At 45.6% G+C, this 14,816-nt stretch overlaps 1 protein-coding gene across 4 annotated transcripts in view; it reads right to left on the bottom strand.

Annotated features, from left to right (window-relative positions):
- Window positions 1-14,816, bottom strand: part of map3k7 (mitogen-activated protein kinase kinase kinase 7) — a 106,972-nt gene that overhangs the window by 62,876 nt on the left and 29,280 nt on the right. For all 4 annotated transcript variants that reach the window (XM_033021070.1, XM_033021071.1, XM_033021072.1 and 1 more), the window contains exons 2-4: window positions 8,807-8,917; window positions 2,398-2,463; window positions 771-816 (exon numbers count right to left, since the gene is read on the bottom strand). In XM_033021070.1, the coding sequence (XP_032876961.1) occupies window positions 771-816; window positions 2,398-2,463; window positions 8,807-8,917 (223 nt within the window). The remainder of the gene's footprint in view (window positions 1-770; window positions 817-2,397; window positions 2,464-8,806; window positions 8,918-14,816) is intronic.

The following is a 14,816-nucleotide window of genomic DNA, read 5'->3' as shown; positions in this document are numbered from 1 at the left end:
CCAGAAATCAAAAGGAATCTTTGCTCCAAATGAAGCAGAAATGCAAACCCAACTTCAATCATGTCGCTGTGAGGGAGTTTATTAACATTTATCTGGTTAAAAATGTTTCAATCAGAACTTTATCCATTAGAAAAGTCATTAATTACAATCAATATTACAAAGGTGGTTTGACCTCAATGCTGCAGTGCTGGAGGACCAGTGAGGAGAGAATCAAGTGGGAGAATTTAATTGATAGGAGTTTGAACAAATCTGGTTTGAACACTGAAGGTGAATGATGGGAAAGTTCACCTTTGAGTATCATATCAACATTTATACAGAACTTCAAAAGTTAAACCTTCACTACATAAATCAAAGATGTAGTCGATTCTATGAATAGGTGCATTATGAAAGGCTTACGGTATCAAGTAACCTCTTTTCCACTGATACCATTTTTATATGCCATCTCTACCTTGCATTGTCACACCAAAATGCAACAGCGATTATTTAACACATCAGATGCTAGAATCTGCGAGTGCCAAGCAACCTTTGGCACTTCATTCAACTGATCTGCTTTAACAGTATCACCCAGTTAATAACTGATCTGTATTATGATACCAACCTGATCTAGCCTTTATCTAACACTTAGAATTTTATTTGTATTCAATACTTTATAATTTTGTCAACACTTTTAATTTTAAAAGCCATCATAAACCATGGATGCTTATTTTTGTGATGCATGTGCAAATTTTGCACTCCTTTTGGGACACTCACAAACCGTAATTTTAACTTACCATTATAAAGAGAGCCTCCCTCTGCATATTCCATAACAAGGCATACCTGGAATTAAAGCATTAAAGTGAGGTTAAACAACATATTTACATCCTCCCACCATGATAATTTATTGGTATATCCAGATTGAGATTTTTTCTGACTTTGGACCTGCATTAAAGTGATGCCGCTATCGAGTTAATGCACCAAAAACACCAAAGGACAATTTTTAGGCACATGTGCACCACACTTTAGTCTATGTTTAAGAAAGAACTGCATATGCTGGAAAAATCGAAGGTAGACAAAGATGCTGGAAAAACTCAGCGGATAAGGCAGCATCTATGGAGCGAAGGAATAGGCGACGTCTCGGGTCGAGACCCTTCTTCAGACCCGAAACGTCGCCTATTCCTTCGCTCCATCGATGCTGTCTCACCCGCTGAATTTCTTCAGCATTTTTGTCTACCTACACTTTAGTTTATGAGCAGTCACTATTTCAATAATATTAGGTCTATGTATCAGTTTATGACAAAAAAAAGTACATTAAAAAATCAGAATTATTCTACCTGTTGCGATTTATCTACTTTAAAACTACTATATTCTTGTTCAGAATTTTGTTTTGGTCCAAATTATCACCTATCAGCTACACTAAGTAGAAATCTATGTTACAAGTAGAAAGCAGCTGTCCTAATTCTGTTGTTTTTCATGCCCACAATAAATTTCATCATCACACTAATCCTGCCATTGCAGCAAACCAAAACAATTTCCCTCTTTGTTTTCCTCTCTGCAAAGAAGGAAACCACGACCAAGAGTTTTAAAGCAGTTAAATACGCTATCAATATCTAAGCTGTTCCACTGTCCAACCTCTGGTACTTTATTCACCTGGTTCTGCATTTCAATGATGCAAGAACGTTTGCAGTATCTCTGGCAAACCATGTGGTTCCTCAAAATCTCTCCCAAGTGCCTCATTTTTATCTGCATGCTGGAGTCTGGCAAATGTTTCGAGAGATCTGGGATGCACTCTCCTTATGCATACTTAGAACCTTCTCAGGTTTGTCAATCCCTCTTCTGCCTCCATTCTGTCAAATTGCCGTCCAACATCCAATCATTCACGAAAGTCATCTCTGTTAGCACTCCTAATAGACTCTATTTTCTGTTATTGATGCCAAATTTTGTTTGTGGCCAAGATAAATGTACAATATAACCCAAGTCCTCTGCTTCTCTGACTATACAATTTATCATGCAAGAATAGTGATCTTAACCAGCAATTTAAGTGCAATATTCTGCTATATTTCCCTTTCTAAGCCTTATTGTTTCCTCTTTGAAGCCATGTTTAGAATCTTCTATCCTCTGTAGGGAAGCTTGAAACTTTTCAATGGTATATTTATTTTAATGGGTAGTAAATGTGAGCAAAACATGAGCAAAATAATTTATCTTTGCTTCCCAGAATAATCTTGCCAGACATTAAGTTAATGTAATGTTCTAAAAATTGGAGTACGTTGTTATGAGTTAACCCAGTTACGAGTTAAGTCCTCTTTATATGAAACAATACAATTTTTCAGAAATATTCAGCACCCTTACTTGATCAAACACCAGTAATGTACAATTAGGTTGCATAGCCTTAAATATTTCTACTAAAATCAATCTACATACTGGATTTAAACAGGCTCCATAGAGTTTCACAATATTCGGGTGCGTCACACGTGACAGTTGACGAAGCTGCAACAACAAAAAAAGAGAAAATCAGTTATAAAAATAATATTAACAAGTCCTGGATCAACCGCCTTAGTTTGGCTGCAGTTTGAGGAAACACTACCACAAGCTGGAAAAAAAAAATAGTAGATAAAAGCTCCTACAAAACAGGATCAGGTGCACGGTACAAATTATCTAAAGTTTTAAAATAGATGAGCAAAATACGTGTTGTACTAAATTCACTCTTCGTTGGTGTTTATGATTAAATTACAGCAAACAGAGCAGATTAGAGTAGGTGGGATATGCAGCAAGGCAAATGGGGGGGAAACACAGATCCCAACTGCTACTTTGGTTTTATGCCATTCTCAAAACAACAAATCTCCTCTATCACATTTACATGAATGACAGATTGTGAAAGCACACTGTTAAAAAACCCAATTCTGGAATCATTTCATATCTTAACAGAATTTTGTACACTGTAGAGCCATTTATAATTTACTTGTTTTCGTGTTATTATCGGAAATCCTAACATAGTTTACACTTATTTGAAGTTTGATTTGACCCCAAATCACTTGGACTTCAGGACAAATTAAAGCTACAGAGCCCTCCATAATTCCTTCTTAAAAACATTGTGAGCCCTCCATAATGTTTGGGATAAAGACCCATCATATATTTATTTGCCTTTGTACTCCACAATTTGAGATTTGTAATAGAAAAAAAAAACACATGCGGTTAAAGTGCACATTGTCAGATTTTAATAAAAGCCATTTTTATACATTTTGGTTATACATGTAGAAATTACAGCATTGTTTATACATAGTCCCCCCATTTCAGGGCACCATAATGTTTGGGGCACAGCAATGTCATGTAAATGAAAGTAGTTATGTTTCGTATTTTGTTGCATATCCTTTGCATGCAATGACTGCTTGAAGTCTGCGATTCATGGACATCACCATTTGCTGGGTGTCTTCTCTGATGATGCTCTGCCAGACCTGTATTGCAGCAATCTTTAGCTTATGCTTGTTTTGGGGGGTAGTCCTCTTCAGTTTTCTCTTCAGCATATAAAAGGCATGCTCAATTGGGTTCAGATCAGGTGATTGACTTGGCCACTCAAGAATTTACCATTTTTTAGCATTGAAAAACTCCTTTGTTGCTTTAGCAGTACGTTTGAGTTCATTGTCTTGCTGCAGAATGAACCGCCGGCCAATGTTTTAAGGCATTTGTTTGAATGAGCAGGTAGGATGTGTTTATACACTTCAGAATTCATTATGCTACTACAGGTGCACAACCTTTTATCCGAAGATCCAAATAACGAAAACCTCCGAATAGCGGCCATTTTTTCGGTTCTTGAAGAAAGGTCCTTGAAAACGTTCACCGAGGGCGGCCCGCAGAGGTGACAGCGGAACCTCCGGTCGGTCCTCGAAGAAAGGGGAACTAAATCCCCATTCATAAAAGAGAAGATGAGGGTATATTGCGCGGGAGGGTTAATTATTGACAATATGCTGCTGCCTGCCCGCTGAATTAAAAAGTTCCCACGGTGGACTCACGATATACAGTGTTTCGTGAGTCTTGCGTGGGAACTTTTTAATTCAGCGGGGCAGGCAGCAGCAGATTGTCGCTCGCTTCAGTATCACCCCACCTACACCCCTCTGCTTCCCGGCCATGTGTGTGATCCCTTCCCTCCCCTCTCCAGCTCCCCGCCCATTGCACCGGCGAGGGGGCTTTGCACTGTCTTCACAGCGGCGATTGCAGCAGGACCGTGTCAGGACCAATTAGACACCGACCACCAGTCCCACCGCAAGCACGGAGATCCCAGAGACCCACAGGCAACAGCAGCCCAGCCCAGCCCCACTCCAACTACAGAGGAACCTGGGTTGCGGATGACGGGGCGCAGCTCGGGGCGTCGTAGGGGCCCATCGGGGAGCGGCCACTCAAAGCCACGCCGGGAGATGTAGGGCCCTGCCCCGGTCTTGATGTTGGAGCCCCCGGCGGGCGCTAGCAAGTCCGCGGCAATTTACAGCCGCGCCGGGCGTTGTAAGCCCCCCCTCCAGGTCACTCTCAACCTCTATGATGTTTGCTCTCAACCCCGTAATTCGGGCAGGAGAAGTCGCCGCTGCCGGTGCCCCGCAAAGCAGTCTCCCACCGGGGACCCGCGAGCTCCCGGTGTCACCATCCACCGGAGTCGGGTCGCAGCAGCTCACCCCCGCAACTCTCCACGCTCCGAAGCTGGCTAGCTCCACGGAGGTAGGTCCGTAGGTCCACAGCTCCCACCGCCGCCCACCGACCCCCAGGCCCACTGCAAGCACGGAGATCCCAGAGACCCACAGCCAGCAGCAACTCCAGCCCAGCCCCGCTCCAACTCCAGAGGAACACGTAGGGGCAGAAGCTGATGGTGTGCAAGGTACGTCTTGTTCTTGGGGTGGCGGATGAGGGGGCGCAGCTCGGGCTGTGGGCGAACTGCCACTTGTCGCTGTAGCGGCCTGGCCCATCGGGGAGCGGATTCCTCTGGAGTTGGAGGGGGAGGGGGGTATTGTGCTGTTTGATCGCCCCCTGCTATCCCAGGGACAGGGAGACACAGCGGCTTTTTAGACTGGTGGGCAATCACTTCCAAAGTTCTGCCCACACAGTCAGTACACCTCTCCTACACTGTATTTCATACAAACATTTATTCTGCAAGAAAAAACGACATTGAAGACTCAAACTCGCGATCGAGTAACTGCCAGGATCAAGGCGCAAACTCGCGACCTTGCGGATATGAGCCGAGCACTCTACCACTGAGCCAGCCATTAAAATCTACGCTAAAAAAATTCCATTCCGAAGACCGACAAATTCTGAATTACGAAAAGTGTCTGGTCCCAAGGCTTTCGGATAAAAGGTTGTGCACCTGTACCATCAGCAGTTGTATCATCAATGAAGATAAGTGAGCCAGTACCTTCAGCAGCCATGCATGCCCAGGCCATAACACCCCCACCACTGTGTTTCACAGATGAGGTGGTTTGGATCTTGGGCAGTTCCTTCTCTCCTCCATACTTTGCTCTTGCCATCACAATGATATAATAAGTTAATCTTCGTTTTATCTGTCCACAATACTTTTTTCCAGAACTATGGTTGCTCTTTTAAGTACTTCTTGGCAAACTGTAACCTGGCCATCCTATTTTTGCAGTTAATCAGTGGTTTGCATCTTGCAGTGTAGCCTCTGTATTTCTGTTCATGAAGTCTTCTGCGGACATTGGCCATTGACAAATCCACACCTGACTCCTGAAGAGTGTTTCTGATCTGTCGGACAGGTGTTTGGGGATTTTTCTTTATTATAGGGTGAATTATTTTGTCATCAGCTGTGGAGGTCTTCCTTGGCCTGCCAGTCCCTTTGTGATTAGCAAGCTCACCAGTGCTTTCTTTCTTAATGATGTTCCAAACAGTAAGCCTAATGTTTGGCTGATGTCTCTAACAGTTTTATTCTTTTTGCTCAGTTTCATAATGGCTTCTTTGACTTTCATTGGAACAACCTTGGTCCTCATGTTGATAAACAGCAATAAACATTTCCAAAGGCGATGGAAAGACTGGAGAAAAGTCTGGGTGCTGAGAGCTATCTTATACCTGCATTAAGAAGGCAAATAAACACACATGAGCAATAGCAAACTCCTGTGAGGCCATGTGTCCCAAACATTATGGTGCCCTGAAATGGGGGGACTAAACACAGCTGTATTTTCTACATGGTGAAACCAAAATGTATACCAATTCCCTTTAATAACATCTAGTACAAATCTCAAATTGTGGAGTACAGAGGCAAATAAATAAAGGACGGGTCCCTGTCCCAAACATTATGGAGGGCACTGTAATTAGCAACCAACAGTTAGTCTTCCTATTTACATGGGTAAAAAGCAATGTCCGTACATGAATTGGAACTTCCAGCATCGCACAACCTTGCAAATCCTTCTCAATAAACATTTCCAGAGATTCTTCCAACGAAAGCAAAAATTAGAATACCAAGTTTCAAAGAAGACAGTCCTGGCACAAATCCAAAGATGATATTTTCTGCTTATTTGCAACTGTTAGCAAGCAAGCTTCTCTCTTCTTATGGCTCACAGCTAATAGAAGTTGCTTTAATCAACAAGGTATGTTGACATGGTTCCACAATAGACATAATTAGTTTTAAAAAAGTGCATTTTGAGATACAGGTGAGTATAAAGCAGGGATCGGCAACCTGTGGCCCACGGGCCATAACCCAAAATCATCTGGCCCGCACGCGTAACATAAAACACACATTTATCCGAGAGTAGTTCTCACACACAAACACACACACAGCCAAGTCCATATCACAACACCTGTCGACTTACTCTCTCTCTCCGACCCGACCCTCCCACCCTCCCGACCTCGTGAAAGCTCCTCCCACCTCGGTGCCGCGACTTAAGCGGGCTGAGAGAGGCTTCAGCGAGGCGGTGCTGGAGAGGCTTCCTCGGGAGCCCAGCGGCGGGCGGGCTGGAGGAAAGCGAAGCATCAGCTGGGTCGGTGATGAATTCTGCTCCGGCCACAGTGTGCACTTTAGTTGTAGTTTGTCGTGGGGGTAATTGTCATTATGTCACATTTTTGGTGAGATTTAAAAAAACTGATCATTAATTATTTATTAACTATGGCGATAGACGTAGCCCGCCATTTGCTCACAGACATGGGTCCTTGCTCCTTTGCAGAACAAGGTTGCCGACCCCTGGTATATAGAGTACATAAAACATACGGAACATAATTTTGAGATATACTTATTTTTTGTAGCCTGGCTGTTATTATAGGACGAGGCACTTTAGCTAAAACTAATAGACAGATATGTCAAATCTATTACCAACAAGTTGTATTATTAATTATGGGGAAAGAAACCAGTGTGGCCAATGTAAATATGTGATTGGTGATCAATGAAGATTCAGCACAAAAACATGCTAAATCCACATTGACCATCAACTACCCATTTACACTCATCTACATTAATCTCATATTTAATCTCAACACATTCTCACCACCAGCCACCAATTTCTACCAAGGGTTCGTTAGCATATATTTGGAGAGAACTAGAATATAAAAACAGGGATGTAATGCTGAAGCTTCATAAGGCACTAGTCAGACTGCATTTGTTGTGAGCAGTTGCGGGCCCCAGATCTGAAGAAGGATGTGTTGGCATTGGAGAGGGTCCAGAGGAGGTTTACGAGAATGATCCCTGGAATGATTGGGTTAACGTATGATGAGCATTTGATGGCACTGGGGAAGTACTCGGTGGTGTTTAGAAGGATGAGGGGAACCTCATTGAAACTTACCGAATATTAAAAGAGTGGATGTGGAGAGGATGTTTCCACTAGTGGGAGAGTCGAGAGTCAAAGGGAATAGGTTCAGAAAAAAAAGGATGTACATTTAGAAAGTAGATGCAGAAGAATTTCTTTAGTCAGAGGGTGGTGAATCCATGGTATTCATTGCCAGACGGCTGCAGAGGCCAAGTCATTAGGTGTTTTTAAATGTGGAGATTGACAGATACTTGATTGGTGAGGGTGGCAAGGGTTATAGGGGGAAGGCAGTAGAATGGGGTTGAGAGGGAAAGATGGATCAGCGATGATTGAATGGCGAAGTAGACTTGATGGGCCAATGACCTTTTTCTGCCCCCATGATTTATGAACTCACCGGTTCTCTGGATACTTTCAAGAGAGAGCTAGATAGGGCTCTTAAAGATGACGGAGTCAGGGGACATGGGAAGAAGGCAGAAATGGGGTACTGATGATCAGTCATGATCACATTGACTGGCGGTGCTGGCTCGAAGGGCCGAATGGCCTACTCCTGCACCTATTGTCTATTGAACTGGGAACAAGTTACCGCGGTCAATTATCGTACTAACCTTCATGTCTTTTGGATTTGGGAGGAAAATCAATAGTCAGTCACAGTCAAACTTCCTGCAGACAGTACCAGACTGAATTGGACTGAACCAGAAGTCTGGATTGAAAGCATGTCTCCGGTACTTTGAGGGCAGTGGTTCTACTGGTACTTGTGCTACTGTGCCACCCTAGATTTGCGGCTTTGCAACCAGTTCTCAAAAAGACAGACATCCATATGTGTCTACATCTTTGCTATTTGCATGCAACTCTCCTTTAACCATTTACTGGCATAGAAAAGCAATTATTACCGTTATAACTAACGTGCAGCACAGAAACCGGCCCTTCGGTCCACCATGCCTCTGATGATCTTCCAGCATCAATCTACACTAATCCCATTTACCACACTTGGTATGTAGCCGTCTATGCCTTGGCAAAGTACATGCCCCAATGTGCCAGACTGCACGTAGTAGTCAGAGAAATTATTGTTCTAAAAATCTGTGATTAGTTCCAAGATAAGGAATTACCTCCACAATGAATGCTTTTCTCTCCGATTCACTTTCAATTTGCTTTATAGCTATATCTTTTCCACGCCATTTTGCTTTGCAAACAACTCCAAAGGCTCCTCTCCCAACAACCTGCAGGATACAACAAAGAGAAAAAAAAATGTAAGATAGCACGAGTTTTCTTAATCGATCTTCATTGTTTTTTGTTTGGCATTTAATTTATCAAAGGTTTCAAAGGTCTTTTACTGTCACATGTACCAATTAAGGTATAATGATATGCAAATTATCATACAGCCATACTTTAAAAAAAAGCAACAAGACACACAACTGCCTAAAAGTTAACATAAACATCCATAGAACACAACACAGGAAGAGGCCCTTTAGGCCACAATGTCTTGTGCCGAACACGATGCCAAGCTTAACTAATCTCATCTGCCTGGACACATGACCCATACCACTCCATGCCCACCATATCCACAGCCTATCAAAAAAAACTCTTAAATGCACTACCATATCTGCCTCAACCATCACCCCTGGCAATGCGTTCCAGACATCCACCATTCTCCGTTAAAAAAAAAACTTCCCCCGAACATCTACTTCAAAATTCACTCCCCTCAACGTCAAACTGGGCCCCGTATAGTCTATAGGGCAAGATAGAATATCTGTACTTTCAATGCCTCTGATAACTGTAAACACTTCAATTAGTTCTCTCCTTAGCCTTTGTCAAAACTCTCCTTTTAGCTGGACAGCTTGCCGAAGATTTCCCAACGTTAAATCTCTCATGGATCCGGTAAAGGTCATTCTTCTTAGATAGCGTCTTGGTGATAACCTGGCAACTCCCAGCTAACAGGAGCCACAAAACACCCCCAACAACTGGATTGTCCTGAAGACCACCATAATTAACATTTGTATAGAAACCGTTGCCTCTACCACAACTGGTGATGAGGATTACTCAGAAACCCAAAGCTAATTAACTACTTTTTTTTTAAAAACAGGGTAACATCAGAAATAACTTGACAGATGAAATTCACCATTGTTTTCAGTGCACCAGAGCATGATCTGGCCACCTGAGCTAAACTGTTGGTGCAGGTTTGCAAGATTATAGAGATCATTGAATCTATTAGGGTGAAAGATGAGGACAACAGCAACCCATTTGTGGTTCCGAGATAACAGATGTGTGGGAAATAAAATAGCTACAGGTTACAACACTGTCAACTATATTGGTACTTATGCACGAGGAGCAATTGAAATGAATAACCTTGCAATTTTTATGATACTCAAATTTCTAACTATTTTAGTAAATGTCAACGTACTGAAAAGATACACATAATTCAGTTATATTTGCTATGTTCAAAAGAAAAAAGGCTACATTTGTCATATGGCATCATAATTTATGCCTAGCCACTCTGTGATGCTGGGAAGACACAGAACAATTATAGACCAGACATTAGAGCTATAGCGTGTAAACAGGTCTCTCGACCCACCGAGTCCACGCCGACCAGCGATCAACCCGCACTTCTGAATGAGTAAACAAACCATCTTAATTCATGCTCATCAGCACTTTCTATCCCAGGATATGGAAAGATATAGCTTTTAATCAACTATCGTCAAATTTAAAACACCACCTTTAATTATTAATATTGTCAAACGAAGAAATGTACATCACATTTAAAAAAAAAATAACTACTTTAGTTATTTTAAAAATATTTTATACACCCATATTCTTCACAAAACAAATTGCTGAATATTGGGGTTATGGAAATTATTTTAACAGATGTGTACGTGTACCAAAATCTCTTTAAAAGGATTTGTGCCTGCTCAATTGCTTAATTCGAGTCTTAATTTAAATGACAAGAGTTCATTTCATGATTTTTGTCAAATAATTTAATGAATGAAACATCATAAAAATAATTGACATATTTTACAATGCCCTTTTACCTGCTTGAAGGTATAGTCTTTAAGGTCCTCTATTAGAACATTCAAATTCATGATAATTTTACAAGATATTTTGCAGCTAAATGCCATCTGCTATTTCTGTATGAAAATTTCAGCAATAAAAAGATTAAATGGGCTGAATCTATAAGCCAAGTACCTTTATTGTATGTTGAGAGAGGCAAAGGTTTTACCTCACATTATATCTCCAAGTGATTGGTACCTGTGATCATTTGAACTCCATCACTATATCCAATTTAACATCCTGCAAGAACACCCCATATTCCTAAATTAGAGAGCAAAGATACACTTAATTTAAATAGCTCATCTGAAAGCAGCCTCGCCACTCCCACAAAAAAGTTGTTTATTTAGTCTATTGTCACGTGTACCAAGGTGCAATGAAAACTTTTTTTGTTGCTTGCTATCCAGTCATCTGAAAGACAATGCATAATTACATTCAAACCGTCCACAACATACAAGATAAAGGGAATAACGCTTAGTGCATGATAGTTAAGTTAAATTAAAGATAGTCTGAGGGTCTCCAATGATATGATAGGTAGGACCGTTCTCAAATTAGTGATAGGATGGTTCAGTTGCCTGATAACAGCCGGGGCCGGGGCAGGGGGATGGCTTCAGGCGGGGGCTGTCGGGTGCCGGTGGGGGTATCCTGCAGCCGGGGGAGAGGGGACAGCTTCGGGCAGGGGCTGTCAGGGAACGGTGGGGAGGAGGGAGCCTACGGCAGCTGGGGAGGGGGATGGCTTCAGGCGGGGGCCGTCGGGGCTGGTGGCGAGCGTTTTGCAGCTGGGGGGAAGGGACGGCTTCAGACAGGGCCTGTTGGGGGATGGGGAAAGAGGGCGACGGCCTCAGGTAGCTGCCTGTGCGGGGGGGGGGGAGCGCAACCGTGGCCTACCGCTGGGGGAGTGTGCGAGGGGAGGGGGGTGTGGGCGGGAGGGGATGTGTGGGCGCGAGGGGATGTGTGGGCGGGAGGGGATGTGTGGGCGGGAGGGGATGTGCTCTGCCAACGCAAAGCCCCGCCAGTCCCCGGCCCCGCCAGGCTCCCTCAATTCCCCCACACTCACTCACTTCCCCAGGATCTCGAGGTTGCAGGAGTTGGCCTCGCAGTCAGCCACACTCCAGGCCACTCCGCACTCTAGCCTCCCTAACTCGGCGCCGCTTTCAGGGCTGACGTACTCGGGGCAGCTTCGGTACTCGGGGCAGCTTCAGTACTCGGGACAGCTTCGGTACTCGGGACAGCTTCGGTACTCGGGGCAGCTTCTGGACTCACTGACTCTGGACGGCTTCGGGACTCAGCCTGGCCTCCGGGGCTTTATTCCTCTCGCCCCGGTGATTGACAGCAGGTGCGGGAAGGGTCATTACCATCACGGTGACAGACAGGAGAGAAGACCAATCTGCTGATCTTACGATTTTTAAACCTCCATAACTTTTGTAATATTCCACCGATCGGGACAAAACTTGATGCGCTTCTAACACAGGGGAACAGTAAGATGGCGAAAAATTGCAGAGCTATCGGGTACCGTTTTAGCGCAAATGTAAAAACAACACAAACCGGAAGAGGACAAGATGAGAGTTTTAGTTAAACGTGGGGAGGGGGGAGGGGGGAGGGGAGGGGTGTGAGTGTGTGGGGGAGGGGGGTGTGTGTGGGGGAGGAGGAGGGTGTGTGTGGGGGAGGGTGTGTATGTGGTAGGAGGGGTGTGTGTGTGTGGTAGGGGGGTGAGTAGGGAAGGGGGTGTGTGGGCTCAACAGCTCCCGGGTCCGACCGCACTCACCGGCTCCAGGGCCTAGATCTGGACTCACTCAGTGGCTCCCGTCCCAGAGCCTGTCGCACTCAACAGCTCCCATCCCCGGCTGCACTCATCGGCACCCGGCTCGTCATGGTGGCCGCCGCCAGCAAACAACAGCCCCTACCCGCACTCTGCTCACCCCGCTCCTTCAGCTTTATTCTCGCCGCTGGTGATTGACAGCGAGTGCCGGAAAGGGCGTTGCTGTCCAGGCAAATGACAGACGACTATCTTTTGTAATATTTCACCGATCGCAATAAAACTTGATGCACTTGCAGCACAGGAGAATGGCGAGTAAGGTGGCAAAAAAACGTATCGCTATCGGGTACCGTTTTTGTGCAAATTTAAAAACAACGCAAACCAGAAGAGGACAATATGAGAATTTTATAAGTATACTAGACCAAGTGCAGACCCGTTGGGTCTGTTTCCCCAACGGCGTTTGCGGAGGGGGGGGGGGCTGAGGCATCACACTCACATTAACCACCCCCCAAACACACAGGTGGGGGGAGGGGGGTGTGAGAAGAGGGGAGGGAGGGGTGCGGAGGAGGAGGAAACGGGACAGATTTGGGAGGGAAAGGAGAGCGGGGCAGGGGGTGAGAGAGGGGGATGGGGAGAGAGATGTGGGTGAGGGGGGGGGGGTTGGGGAGGGAGGGGAGGAGGGAGGGAAGGGGAGAGGGGTGGGTGGAGAGAGGGGAAAGAGTGGGGAGGGAGAGTGGAGGGGGAAGGGGGGAGAGGTGAAGTGGAAGAGAGGGAGGAGAGAGGGATGGGGAAGGGGAGGGGAGAGAGATGTGGGGGGGAGGGATGGGGACGGAGAGGAGGAGGGAGGGGTAAGAGTGTGGAGGGCAGGGGGAAGAGTGTGGAGGGAGGGGGGAGAGGTGGGGGGACAGGGGGGAAAGAGTGGGGAGGGATAGTGGGAGGGGGGAGAGGTGGAAGAGTGGGGAGGGTCAGAGGGGTAGTGGTGGACGGAAAGGGGTGGGGTGAGGGAGAGAAGTGGAAGAGTGGGGAGGGAGGGTGGAAGAGGGACAGAGGGGTAGGGGGAAGGGGGCGGGGGGAGAGAGGGAAGGGGATAGGATAGAGAGTGAAGGGGGGTTGGGGAGAGAGGGATGGGTGGGTGAGGGAGAGGGGTGAGAAGAGGGAAACTTAGAAACATAGAAATTAGGTGCAGGAGTAGGCCATTCGGCCCTTCGAGCCTGCATCTCCAGTCAATATGATCATGGCTGATCATCCAACTCAGTATCCTGTACCTGCCTTCTCTCCACACCCCCTGATCCCTTTAGCCACAAGGGCCACATCTAACTCCCTCTTAAATATAGCCAATGAACAGGCCTCAACTACCTTCTGTGGCAGTGAATTCCAGAGATTCACTACTCTGTGTGAAAAATGTTTTTCTCATCTCGGTCCTAGAAGATTTCCCCCTTATCCTTAAACTGTGACCCCTTGTTCTGGACTTCCCCAACATCGGTTTCTATAAGATCCCCCCTCAATCTTCTAAAATCTAGCGAGTACAAGCCGAGTCTATCCAGTCTTTCTTCATATGAAAGTTCTGACATCTCAGGAATCAGTCTGGTGAACCTTCTCTGTACTCCCTCTATGGCAAGAATGTCTTTGAGCATTGGGCATTGTGACATCACACAATGGAATGTTCACCATGGGCTGGGGCTCCTGCAAAGGCATATCCATTCCGATTGGACATATGTGAACATTGGGCATTGTGACATCACACGATGGAACGAATCAAAAGGAAGAAAGGCAGCCTGCAGCAGGACGGACGGACGGCAGGCGGCAGCCACAGACTTTTATATAATAACTAGACCAATGGCAGACCCGTTGGGTCTGCTCCCCCAACGCAGCCGTTCCCTACCTGTAGCCCCCACGGGAGAGGTGGTCCTCGAAGTCGGGTCGGTTTCCCCAACGTGCGATTGTGGGGGGGGGGGGGGGGGCGGCATCACACACACCAAGCACCCCCACACACAGAGTTTTTAAAAGTATAATCCCCCAACGCAGCCGTTCCCTACCCGTAGCCCCCACGGGAGACGTGGTCCTCGAAGTAAAGCCGTTCCCGAAAGGCCGTTTTTAAATGGCGTCACTCGAGGTTGAGATGCGGGCGCCAGCAGCCTTTATGGTCGCTGACCAGCAGGAGGCGGCAACATGAGTGAGTGGGGGGGGGGGGGGGAAGAAGGAATCAATGAAAAACGGGTACTTAAAGACGACGAAATGTAATGAGGAGCGGACACTTAGAAAGAAAAGCGAAATCTCTACCGAAATGGAAATGATGTCGGAGATTGAGTGTCTGGATTCGG

This window comes from Amblyraja radiata, chromosome 5 (assembly GCF_010909765.2).
Source record: "Amblyraja radiata isolate CabotCenter1 chromosome 5, sAmbRad1.1.pri, whole genome shotgun sequence".
In the NCBI taxonomy this organism is placed as follows: Eukaryota; Metazoa; Chordata; class Chondrichthyes; order Rajiformes; family Rajidae; genus Amblyraja; species Amblyraja radiata.
This window is presented reverse-complemented; position numbering and strand designations above follow the sequence as displayed.